The sequence below is a fragment of the Notolepis coatsorum genome, assembly GCF_963971535.1.
Source record: "Notolepis coatsorum genome assembly, chromosome: 1".
In the NCBI taxonomy this organism is placed as follows: domain Eukaryota; kingdom Metazoa; phylum Chordata; class Actinopteri; order Aulopiformes; family Paralepididae; genus Notolepis; species Notolepis coatsorum.
In genome coordinates, this window is record NC_140165.1 from 190,361,023 (window position 1) to 190,374,184 (window position 13,162).

A 13,162-nucleotide genomic window follows, 5' to 3' on the forward strand; every position below is an offset into this window, starting at 1 on the left:
CATGGTTGTCTCTCTGATGTCTTGTCTGTCTGTCTGTCTCTGCTGTAACATGGTTGTCTCTCTGATGTCTTGTCTGTCTGTCTGTCTCTGCTGTAACATGGTTGTCTATCTGATGTCTTGTCTGTCTGTCTGTCTCTGCTGTAACATGGTTGTCTATCTGATGTCTTGTCTGTCTGTCTGTCTCTGCTGTAACATGGTTGTCTTTTGTTTTTCTTGTGTTCTGACACAAAATAATTTCTGGGGACGACAGTGGCTCGGGAGGTAGAGCAGTTGTCTGGTAATCCGGAGGTTTCCGGTTCGATTCCCGCTCCTCCCGGGAAGCGTGTCGAAATGTCCTTGAGCAAGACACTTAAACCCTAATTGCTCCCGATGAGCAGGTTGGCACCTTGCACCGCCGTCGGTGAGTGAATGTGTGAGTGAACGGGTAAAATGTGAGGAACAAAATTGTAAAGCGCTTTATAAATGCAGCCATTTAGGGTGGCGTAGCGGAGATTGCGCTCGTCACCAATGCACGAGACTCCGGTATCGAATCCCAGTCTCAGCACTGCCTCCGGCTTGGGCCGGCCGTCGTACTGGCTCATTTGGCAGAGTCAGTGGGAGGGGAGTCGATGGGTGGGGATTGGATGTTGTGGACAGCGACCCCTACAGGTCGGTTGGGGGACGCCTGCACAGCAGAGACAGGAAGTGGCGAGGGTAGCGTGAGCCTCCCACGTGTTACTCCTCGCCACTGAGAGTCCGCGCTGGCAGGTGAAAAGATGTGACAGGCTGCCTCCTCGTGTACCGGAGGGAACACGTGATGCCAGGCTTCTATCCTCAACCGACCAGTGGGGGGCATAGTCGAGCAACGTTCAAGACAGGGGAGAATTGGATAATACGAAATTGGGATGGGAGAAAAATAGGAAATAAGGAGAAAAAGTGGATAAAAAAAATGCACCATTTACCGTTTGTATTCTGTTTCAACAGACAATAAAGAATTATCTTATCAAATCAAATCACAGTGGTCTTTAATCGGTGATTAAGGAACTCCCTGCCTGCGTGAGACATTATACTGCGCTACCGTTTCAGTAGCCTTTAAAGGGTTAAACCCACTACGTGTCCAGCTTGAGATTCAAAGTTTAGATCATGTTCCCGTGTCATGTTCTTACTGAAGCCCTGCATTCATATATAACCCTAACCCTAACCCATTCATATATCACTTTACAACGTATGCCTCTAATTCACTCACACGTCGAAACCAGTGAGGGGTTAAGTGTCTTGCTCAAGGACACCTCGACACGCTGCCGGGAGGAGCGGGAATCGAACCGGGAACCTTCTGATTACCAGACGACGGCTCTACCTCCTGAGCCACTGTCACCCCATACGTTTTTATATGCACACAACTTTGTGTGTGTGTGTGTGTGCATGTGTGTGAGAGAGAGAGAGACACACACACACACACACACACACACACACACACACACACACACACACACACACACATATTGATTGATTGATTGATTGATTGAAAACTTTATTTAACAGATTGCAGAATGGGTACAATACAGTACGGCTCAATACACACAATTGTTAAGGGGATGCAGACCAGAGAAAGACTTTCGTCTTGTTTACATCAGGGTCCCCCATTTTCAATTCATCATAACATATATGACATACATGACATACAGATAGTCAGTACTGCTACATCTATACATTTATGACATACCAGATTTACAAATACAGTACTGTTTGTGATACAGAAGGAGTCCAGAAAAGAGAGTATATACATTTGACGTAGAAACTGTACATTGGAGGAGGTTGGGGGGGGGGGGGGGTAGGAGGAGTGGGTGGGGGACACTGTACAACTGTACAAGCAAAACTGTACATTGGAATATTGACAAAACCATACTTGGTCATTTACTGTACATTGGAGGGGGTTGTGTTAGGACATTTGTAGGGGCCAGTTTCGAATTGCAGCCTCCCGTAGGTGCTCTTTGAGAGTGTTTTTGAATGTGGGTAGGGATCCACATTCCTTTACAGCTTTGGGTAGGGCGTTCCACATTGTTGTGGCATAATTGCGAAACGTGTTTAGTCCCTTGTTTGAGCCGAATCTGGGTTTAACATGATTTGTGGAGCTCCCTCTGGTGTTGTGATCGTGGTATTCACTGACCTTTGGGAAGTATTTTGACATGTACATGGGTACCTTGGTCGTGTAGTGTATCTTGTAGACCAGGCCCATTGCAAGTTGCTGTACTCTGTCGTCTACTCTAAGCCATCCTAGGTTGTCAAAGTGGGCAGGGGTGAGGTGGGTTCTAGGAGTCAGGTCAAGCAGTAGTCTGACCAGTTTGTTTTGAGATGTTTGTAATTTTGTTTTTAGCGCTTTTGAGGTGCTTTGGTACCATGAGGTGCAAGCATAGTCGTAGTACCATTGAATGAGTGCTCCTGCCAGAGTCTTCAGGGTATTCTTGTTTACCAGGGAGGAGATCCGGTACAAGAATCTAGTTCGTTGGTTGACTTTTTTTATTACATTGGATGCCATTTTGTCACAGGAAAGATTTTCCTCTAGGATGGAACCCAGGTAGGTAATTTCTTCTTTCCTTGTGACAATATTGTCACCCACTGTAACACACACACACACATACAGCATATAAAGACCAACCTCAAGAAAGATAGTATCAGGAAGCGTAATAAATTATTTTCCTACTCAATTATTATTAATACTTCAGTAATGAGTAGAATCTGTAGCCTTTGAATGTCATTAGTTATTCAACTACAGGCCTCTTCAGGAAAAGGAATTCAAAATAAGCAAATCATAGACAGCAGAAGCTCTGCCCTCTGTAAAATATCTATCTATCTATCTGTCTATAATTCTATCTATTGTAAAAGGACTATGAAACAGTGTGAAGGAATCTATGTTTTTCAATGTGTATATAATGTAAATATCGGTGGATGACAGCATCTGCTATTAGATCTCAGATGAGGAGGACAGTATTTAGTGGTGTGTGTTTTCAAATTAGACTGGGAAGCAGTGTTAATTTTGGCAGCTATTTTCATTTTAGTTTTAGTCTTAGTCATGTGTCAAATGCTCCTTTTTCGTTTTCATCATATTTAGTCATCTTCATTTATTTTTCGTTTAGTCAGTTTTAGTCAACGACAGGTCTGAGCATTTTAGTCTTCGTTTAGTCTCGATTTAGTCTTAAAAAATTAAAAATAATGATATATATATATATTTTTTTGTCTTGCCACTCAGTTACAGCCTCATAAGTTGGCTAAACTTATACGTTTTCTAAACACAAAAAGCTAACGTTAGTGCTAGCTGGTTAGACTTATTGATTGATTGAAAACCTTTATTTATCCCCATGGGGAGATTCAGGTGTCCATCACAGCACCAACACAGCCATCTAAAAACAGTTAATACATAACATACAATTATTTAGTACTTTGTTAAAAACAAAGTGTGTGAAGTTTGTCAGGGTCCTGGTTATTTTGACGTGATTAAAATCCCTGTTGATGAGTATGAATGCGTTGGGATGTGTTGCTGTATTACACTGAATTGGATAATACGAAATTGGGATGGGAGAAAAATAGAAAATGGGGAGAAAAAGTAGATAAAAAAAAGGACATTACAGAGAGAACAGCCGGAGTCGAACCTGGTGTCTCTTGCGTTGGTGAGGAGCGCAATGTCCGCTGCGCCACCCAGCCGCCCTCTCTCTCTCTTTTTAATACTTTTGCCTAATTAAACTATAAAAGAAATCAACATCTGAATAGAACTAAATGATTTGTCGCGACGGATCCCCCTCTTTCAGAGAGGATCTGAGCATGGTGGGAATCCCCGACACTAGGGACCGATCGATCGGCCAGCAATCGGTATCGGCCAATATTCAGTATAAATATGAGATTGGGGAATTCCGATAATGCTTTCTAGTCACCGATTGCGAAAAGCGATCGATGACGCGCGCGAAAAACATGATCTCCAGGAAAAGACACGCAATGACTTCAACGTTAGACGGTGTGACAAAAAAAACAGTTTGTTTATGCAGGTAACTGTTACAGGCTGCTCTACAGCTCCGCCCGGTGGCCGTGCTGGGCCGGTGCCTGTACGGTATATACCTGTCTCACGTCCTGGAGAGGGTGTGGTTTGTTTACTGGTGTTTTGCAATACACGGCATTGAGACACAACTCGACTCGACTCATTCATTGTACAGCTACTCCTGCAAACACGGTGTCAGAAGTTTGACTAGGACCCAAAGAGGATCTACATACGGCCCGTCGCTGAAACAGCTGTTTGCAATAACAGCAGACGTTTATGTGTTGTTTGGGTGAGAGTTTTGGTGGCGACAATGGCATCCAGCGTCCCGCCTCCGGAGCCAATGAAGATGACGGGGGACATTCACGGCAACTGGGTGAGCTTTCAAGCAGAGTTCGAGGACTATCTGCTTGCGACCGGGCTCAGCGAGAAGGAAAAGCCAGTACAGGCGGCGGCGCTCAGACGGTTAATGGGGAACGACTGTCGTCATATTTATAAACACAACCTGGGACTCACCGTGGAGCAACAAAAATATGTGGGGGCTGTTCTGACAGCACTGCAGCGATACTTCACACCAGCTAAGAACGTGATATTCGAGAGGTACGTTTTTTGGCAACTTGAAACAGGAGGATGGAGAGCTGTTTGATGCTTTTGTTACAAGACTGAGAGAAAAGGCTGCCTCTTGTGAATATGGAGCTATTAACACTTTGGATGCCAGCGACGAGTTTTGTCGTTAGTTCATGCCGACCTTAGAGTGCCCGCCAACGCTATATAGCGTTTGTTTGTCGTATTTTTTTTTTATTGGCGATTTTAATTCATATTTCATCAATCGAGCCTCAGGTTAGTGCTGCAGAGTCTCTCATTGGGAGAGCTCAATTGGGAAGATACCGCCCCCTATCGTCTCTCCCTGTGGTACTGCACCCCATTACTTTAGACTGATGAAGGGGGGGGGGGGGGGGGGGGGGCAGTTTCCTCATTTTACTTTCCCCTCAAGCCAACTGAAGAATCCATTGTGCTCGCCGGCCCGGAAAACGCGTGGATTATGTATTTACAGTACCCAACACTGTAATCAATAAGCGTGAACGATATTTGGAATGGCGATCAGGAATTGGAATAATCTTTTTGGATAACATCTGATCTAAGGTAAGGAATTTATTTGACCAGTCTTGGGATAATCAGAGCTGTTTTCACCTATATATCAGTGTTTGCCCTATGTGTGTATGTGGCTGTGTGGCTGTGCGAGCGATCAGGAAATGAGATAATCGATATTTCAGCCCGCTTCTATAGCGTGCATAAGTACACATATACTATCGATAATCTAGCGTTTATTTGAAAAACTATTCATAAATAGGCCGAAAAATGTCAACGTTTATGTGTATTCCAGAATATTCCAGTAAATGCCTTTTATCAAGGGATCTTTATATTTTCCTTGAAAACGAGGGCTTTTCAAAATGCTATAAAACGGAAATGAAGCGATTAAAAAAACAATCCGTTTCGACAAAATTGACTGCAAACAAGTCGTTGATAAACGACGGGCAGATTAGACACATAGCCATAATTTAAGACAGAGCTTATGCGTTCACAACGCTATCATTGAAGTGGGTGGTGGCATTTAACCACGTTTTACCATGTTAATGGCCGGTAATCAAAGTGTTAAAGATGAACTCATAAGGGACAGGCTTGTCCTAGGGATAACTGATGAGGGCGCTAGACGTCGCTTATTAAGAGAAAAGGACCTTAAATTGGATGAGGCCATCATTATTTTCCGGGCAGCTGAGGTCATGGACAGTAGGTTAAAGACCATGTCTCTGGGCAGCGGCAGCTCCGGGCCTGGGGACAGCGTTAACGCCACACAAGGGCAGCGATATGGACGGAGGCCTGCCAGCAGGCCATCCGAGGCCAACACATCGGCACAGCCACAGAACATGAGACACACTGGTGAGTGCAAGTACTGTGGCACACGGCACAAACGTGGGCGAGACCAGTGCCCCGCCTTTGGTAAATCATGCCGCTCATGTGGCACGGCTAACCATTTTGCAAAAGTATGCATGAAAAGAGGCCAGCAGGCTCGCCAGTTAAATGTGGATGACCCATGGCCAGGGGAACTGGAGGACAGGGACCAGGAGGAGAGAGACGTGTACACAGCAGAGAGCGTGGGGGCTGTGAACACACAAAAAGTGGTTTGTCAACCTACCACTGCCAAGAGGCCTCCAAAGGTGCCAGCTCGACTCGGGAGCCACATGCAATGTGATGAGCGTCAAGGACAAGACAAGACTGGCACCTAGAACACCCCTTCAGAAGAGCTTCATCAAACTGAAACTCTACAACAGTGAGTGGATGAGCTCGTTGGGGGTGTACAGCACACAATGCGTCATTAGGGGTAAGACGCACAGACTGGACTTTGAAGTCGTACATACTGGCCAGAGGCCCTTGCTTTCGGGGGAGACATGTGAGAGGCTTGGTCTGATACGCTTCACCATTCCTGAGGAGCTGAATAAGGTGGAGCACTGCAGGAAGGTGTCACTGACCAAAGAGTGGCTCGTCAGCACCTACCATGATGTGTTCACCAGCCCTGCTGAGTCTCTGCCCGGTGATATTCACTTCGAGCTGGACAGCACGGTGGCGCCTGTGCAGTGTGCTCCCAGGAACGTTCCAGTGGCCCTGAAGGCAGCTGTTAAAGCACAGCTGGATAAATATGAAGAGGATGGGCACTTGACCACAGTCACTCGACCCACGGACTGGATTAGCAATCTAGTCATAGTAAAAAAGCCAGACAAATTGAGACTGTGTATAGACCCAAAGCCCCTTAACCGTGCTCTGAAACGGTCCCATTACCTGATGCCCACTTTGGATGACGTGCTGTATAAGCTGCCAAAGGCACGTATATTCACGCGGGTGGATGCACGGGATGCATTTTTACAGTGCCGTTTGGACGAAGAGAGCAGCCTGATGACAACGTTCTGGACACCGTGGGGTAGGAAACGTTGGCTGAAACTCCCTCTCGGTGTGTCAGTGGCTCCAGAGCTGTACCAAAGAAAGCAGCATGAGCTGCTGGCTGGCTTGACGGGGATTGAGCCCATAGCCGATAATATCCTCATAGTTGGCTGTGGGGACACCGAGGATGAGGCCAACCACGACCATGACACGAACCTCATCGCTCTGATGGACAGATGCAGAGAGGTAAAGCTGAGGCTGGGCCTGAAGAAGCTGCAGTTTCGAATGAAGGAGGTCCGCTTCCACGGCCACATACTGTCCGCAGAGGGCCTCAAGGTTGACCCTGACAAGGTCAGGGCGGTTCTGGACATGCCAAACCCCACAGACGCAAAAGGGGTCCAGCGATGTGTCGGGTTTGTGAACTATCTGTCGAGATTCTCGCCACGCTTGTCAGCGGTATGTGAGCCTCTGAGGAGACTGCTCGACAAAGACGTGATGTGGCACTGGCTGCCCAAACATGAGGCCGCCATGAAGGAAATCAAGGCTCTGACCACGGCGGTGCCAGTCCTAAGGTACTATGACGTCCACAAGCCGGTCACCGTACAGAGCGACTCCAGTCAGACGGGTCTGGGCTGCTGCTTGCTTCAGGGGGGACAGCCTGTCGCGTTCGCCTCTCGTGCATTGACCCAAACGGAGCAAAATTATGCACAGATACAAAAGGAGTGCCTAAGCATCGTATTCGCCTGTCAACGCTTCCACTACTACCTATATGGGAGGGGCGATGTGACTGCAGAGACCGCCCACCGCCCGTTGCTCCTCACACTGCAGAACTACTCCCTGGCGGTGGTGTACAAGCCAGGCCCTGAAATGTACATAAGTGACACGCTCAGCAGAGCCACCACCCCACCACAGAGAACAGATACACTGTACAGACGGGAAATGGTCTGCAGCATGCGGCAGGAGCAGTGGGACACGGCGGCCATTCGGCAGGCGGACTATCTGAACGTCAGCAGCCAACGTCTGGCACAGATTCAAACACACACTGAGGAGGATGTGTGTCTGCAAACACTCAAGTCAGTCATGCTGGAGGGATGGCCAGAACACAAAGAGGAGACCCCTTTAGCCATCCGGGACTATTGGGCCATCAGAGACGAGATAAGTGCACAGGATGGCGTGCTCTACAGGAGTCAGCGCATCATAATTCCGAAAGCTATGCGTCCGGAAATGCTGAGACGGATCCACTACAACCACGTGGGGGCCGAGGCATGCTACAGACAGGCTCGTGATACACTGTACTGGCCCGGTATGCAAGGGGAAGTCAAAGATTACGTACAGCAGTGCTCCGTGTGCAGTGAGTATGCACACGAACAACAGAAAGAGACTATGATGTCACACCCGCTCCCCACACGGCCCTGGCAGCTGGTAAGCATGGACCTGTACAGCTATGCAGCACAGAACTTCCTTCTCGTGGTGGACCACTACTCTGACTTCTGGGAGGTCGACTTGCTCCCTGACCTGTCAGCGGACACCACGATCCGACGATGCAAGGCACAGTTTGCTCGCCACGGGGTCCCAGACAGGGCCATTTCTGATGGTGGGGGCCAGTTTGCCGGTGGGGAGTTCCGGGCGTTTGCGAGGGAGTGGGGCTTTGAGCACGTTATGTCCTCACCGAGGCACCCGAAGGCTAACGGCAAAGCGGAGTCGGCGGTAAAAATTGTGAAGAGCCTGTGCAGAAAGGCAGACCGGGCCAGAGAGGACCCCTGGAAGGCCATTTTACATTGGAGAAACACACCCACTGAGGGTATGCGGTGCAGCCCTGCACAGCGGCTTATGTCGCAGAGACTGAGAACCCTTCTCCCTGTGGCCGACCAGCTGCTGGTACCTCAGGTCGTCACAGGGGTCCCGGACAAGCTGAGAGTGAAACATCAAGCAGCAAAGCTGATGTATGACCGATCGGCGAAGGATCTGCCGGAGCTGAACGTCGGCCGGCCCATACGGATGAAGCCACTCCCGGGTGACAGGACGGGCCGATGGAGGAGAGGCGTGTGCCTGCAGCAGTTGGGACTCCGGTCCTATCTGGTCGACGTGGAGGGCACTGCGTATCGCCGCAACAGGGTTGATCTCCGACCAGCAGAAGTGGCCCCTCCCCAGCCGTCAGTTCACCCAGAATTGGCCCCAGAGCAGCCTGCGAGTGGGGGAAGCGCCGAAGAGGTCGTCAGCGGTCCTGAGGAGTCTCCAAAGTCATCAGCCGTAAGGTCGAGGCCGTCTTCCCCGCAGACTGGTAACACACCAGGCCGTGAGTTACAGGCCCGGGCCTTCTCCCGGAGCGGGAGGCCGTTACGGCCTCCGGACAGACTTAACCTCTAGGTCGCACACAAACTGAGACTGTCTCACACACACACACACACACACACACACACACACACACACACATAGTCACGCTCGCACCCCAGCACACATGGACTGTAAGGTAAAAGAAAAAAAGGGAAATGGGGAATGTGGGAAAATTGTGATTCTGTTGTTCTGTGTTTAATTGTGGTTGTTATTGCTGAGGTGTTCTGATACTACTTAGGTCTGCACGGATTGATGTTGTTACTTACTAAAGGAAGGGAGATGTTACAGGCTGCTCTACAGCTCCGCCCGGTGGGCGCGCTGGGCCGGTGCCTGTATGGTATATACCTGTCTCACGTCCTGGAGAAGTGGTGGTTTGTTTACTGGTGTTTTGAAATACACGCGACTCGACTCATTCATTGTACAGCTACACTTGCACACAGTAACCACGGCGACTCACCCATGCATTCACAGGAGGGCAGGTCGGCCAGCTTCTTGGAGGGCGTGTTGAGCAGGTTCTTGGTGGGCGTGTCCAGGAAGTTCATGGGAGACTCCAGGAAGCCGTGGACCCCGTTCTTGGTCGGGGTGGACTCCTCGGAGCGGTCCGGGTCCCCGTCCCCCCCGGCGGTGGAGGTGGACAGCACCGTGACGGGCCCCGCCCTCTCCACCTTGTAGTAGCCCTGCTGGTTGGGGGGGGGGGACCGCCGCCCCCCGGAGAGGCTGTTAGGCAGGCCGCGGAACCCGGCGGCGTGGTTGGGAACGCCGGGGCGGGTGTCAGGATCGGCGCTGTGCTGCGATACCTGAGACGGCAAGCGCCTCTCGCACTCCGGCCCCCCGGCGGAGTGACCGTTCTCCGGGCCGTGGTGGTGGTGGTGACCGTTGGAGTAGGGCGAGGGCTGATTCTCGTGGTGGATCCTGGGGTAGTGAGCGCCCTGCGGCCCACAGAGGAACCGCCTCCTCTCCTCCTGGGGGGCCTCGGCCAGGTGCCTCCCCTCCTCCTGGGGGGCCTCGGCCAGGTGCCTCCTCTCCTCCTGGGGGGCCTCGGCCAGGTGCCTCCTCTCCTCCTGGGCCTCGGCCAGGTACCTCTTCAGGTCGATCTGCGCCTGCGGCAGGAACAGGCTCCTCTTGTGGTGCAGGGCCGGCTGCCCTGCCGGGTGGAGGACCTTCCCTCGGCCCTTGTTGTACGACGGGGGGGTCTTACCGTTAGGCGTCCCCCCGCGCTTGGACAGTCCCGCCGCTTCCATCTCCTCTTTCGTCCTCCGCTTCCTGGGTTTGGCAGGGGTCGTCTTGACTTTCTTCACGGGCGTCTTCTTGAGGCCGGGGGGCAGCTGGGAGTTGTAGTTGTACTTGATGGCCGACACAGGGGTTCCTCTGAGCGGGTGGTGTTGCTGGGAGTGACGCGATTGGATGACGAAGGCCAGGTCGGCCAGCTGGGCCGCCACCTCCTCCTCGTCCCTGTTCCTCCTGATCGCTTCGCCCACAATCCCCTCTGCCTCCCTCCCTGTGCTGAACTTCCTCTCGACGTCCTTGGGGTCTTTGGACTTGATGCCGCGCGACCCGAAGCCCTGCTCCGCCCGCCGGCAGGGCCCGCTCTCACCGTCGCTGCTGGCCTCCAGGAGGTCCTGCAGAGACAGTCTGCCCATGTGGCCGGGGCTCCGGGAGCACTGGATGACGTTCCCCTGTCTGGCCACAGGGGGGTGTATAACCGATGTCTGGTGTGAGCTAATGACCGATACTTTATTACTGTGGACGGTGGCCCCGTGCAGGGGAGGAGTGGATATCGCCAGGTTCGCGGGGAGGCCGGCGCTAACGGAGATGGGTTGTTCGTCCGGGCTTTCTTGTTTGATGGACCGCGTGGTCAGGGAGGGTATGGCCGCCAGCTGCGTCAGGGCCTCGATGGCGATGGCCTGGTCGAAGCTGAGGTTCCTCTTCTCCACCAGAGAGCGCACGCTCGGCAGAGACACGGCTTCGCTCTTCACCGACTCCGCGCGTCTGCAGCCGCCGCCCCCCGGCTCCATCTTGAAGGAGCGCTCGGCCCCCGGCTCCGTCTTGAAGGAGCGCTCGGCCCCCGGCTCCGTCTTGAAGGAGCGCTCGTCCAGCGGCTCCATCTTGAAGGAGCGCAGGATGGGAGAGCGCGAGCCGAAGAGCTTCTCCTCCAGCCCCTTCCTCTCCGTGATGGAGAGACACACCACGGCGGCCAGCGTCGCCAGCGGGTCCTCGCAGGCCTCGCCTTCTTCTTCGTCATCGTCCTCTTCTTCGTCCTCTTCCGGCCGCGAGGGCAGCTCGTCCCCGCTGGACCACACCCACCGCTCCTCCAGCTTGATCTTCTTCAGGGGGACGTCTTCTTCGGGGGGAGGGGCCTCAGGTCGGAGGGGAGGGGCCCGGGGTCGGAGGGGAGGGGCCTCGTGTCCGCTCTTAGGGGTGGCGGTCACCGCGGTCCTCTGAGGCTCCGACACGACTGTGGTCCTTGGAGGTCGGGGCCCGGGGTCGGAGGGGAGGGGCCTGGGGTCGGAGGGGAGGGGCCTGGGGTCGGAGGGGAGGGGCCTGGGGTCGGAGGGGAGGGGCCCGGCGGCCTCTCGAGCGGGTTTCCACAGGCGGGGGCCGTTCTGAGGGGACGCAGAGGAGGAGTGTTGGTGGAGCGCGCGGTCGGTCTGATCCGGCTCTCTCTTGATGACCGCCGGCCATGCGTCTTGCTCCGGGGGTGGGGCCGAGGTCAGGGGCGGGGCTGGGTCCGGGGGCGGAGCTGGGGGCGGGGCCGGGGGTGGGGCCGGGGGAGTGTGCGTGTGAGGTACGTGACCTTCCTCCCGCTCATCCTCCTCTGCTGCCGAGTGGGGATCCTCCATCTGGGCGCTGCCTCTGCCATTTAGAACCTGAGAGAGAGAGAGGGGAGAGAGAGAGAGGGGAGAGAGAGAGAGACAGTGAGTGAGAGGAAGAGAGAGAGGGGAGAGAGAGAGAGACAGTGAGTGAGAGGAAGAGAGAGAGGGGAGAGAGAGAGAGAGAGAGACAGTGAGTGAGAGGAAGAGAGAGAGGGGAGAGAGAGAGAGGGGAGAGAGAGAGAGACAGTGAGTGAGAGGAAGAGAGAGAGGGGAGAGAGAGAGAGAGAGACAGTGAGTGAGAGGAAGAGAGAGAGGGGAGAGAGAGAGAGGGGAGAGAGAGAGAGGGGAGAGAGAGAGAGACAGTGAGTGAGAGGAAGAGAGAGAGGGGAGAGAGAGAGAGAGAGAGAGACAGTGAGTGAGAGGAAGAGAGAGAGGGGAGAGAGAGAGAGAGAGAGAGAGAGGAAGATAGATTCACCACAGATAGATTAATCTATCTATCAGTTATTGGTGTAAAGATGTGGAATTCTCTCCATAGCGAGCTTAAGGGATGTAATAGTGTTTATCAATTCAAAAAAATTATAAAAAAAATATATTTAGTCAGTATGAAAATCAAATGTGATCTGAATAGTGAGATATTTTCTTTTTTTTTCTCTTTTTTTTAATTCTTTATTCTTTATTATTATTAGTGTGGGTGACCTGGCGGCGTCAACATTTTAGGGAACCAACTTGTGTTCAGCGTTTCTCTGATTGGCCAAGACGCCCATGTTACCGCGGCAGCGCGAGACAGCGGCAGTGCGGAAATAGGCTGCATTCTATTGCCATGCTCTGTGACAAACTCTAACCTTAACCAGCTCCGAAACAATGCTTAAACTTAACCCTTCTAACCTTAACCAACTCCGAAACAGCGCCTAAACTTAACCCTAACCTTAACCAACTCCGAAACAATGCCTAAACTTAACCCTAACCTTAACCAACTCCGAAACAATGCCTAAACTTAACCCTTCTAACCTTAACCAACTCCGAAACAATGCCTAAACTTAACCCTTCTAACCTTAACCAGCTCCGAAACAATGCCTAA

The 13,162-nt window shown here is 52.0% G+C and overlaps 1 protein-coding gene across 1 annotated transcript in view; it reads right to left on the reverse strand.

Annotated features, from left to right (window-relative positions):
* tet1 (tet methylcytosine dioxygenase 1) overlaps nucleotides 1-12,111 on the reverse strand; it is a gene marked incomplete at both ends in the record, with an annotated part of 81,344 nt that extends 69,233 nt beyond the window's left edge. The window contains one exon of the mRNA XM_084308513.1: nucleotides 9,729-12,111. Coding sequence (XP_084164639.1) covers nucleotides 9,729-12,111 — 2,383 coding nt within the window. The remainder of the gene's footprint in view (nucleotides 1-9,728) is intronic.
* Between the last annotated feature and the right edge of the window lie 1,051 nt (nucleotides 12,112-13,162).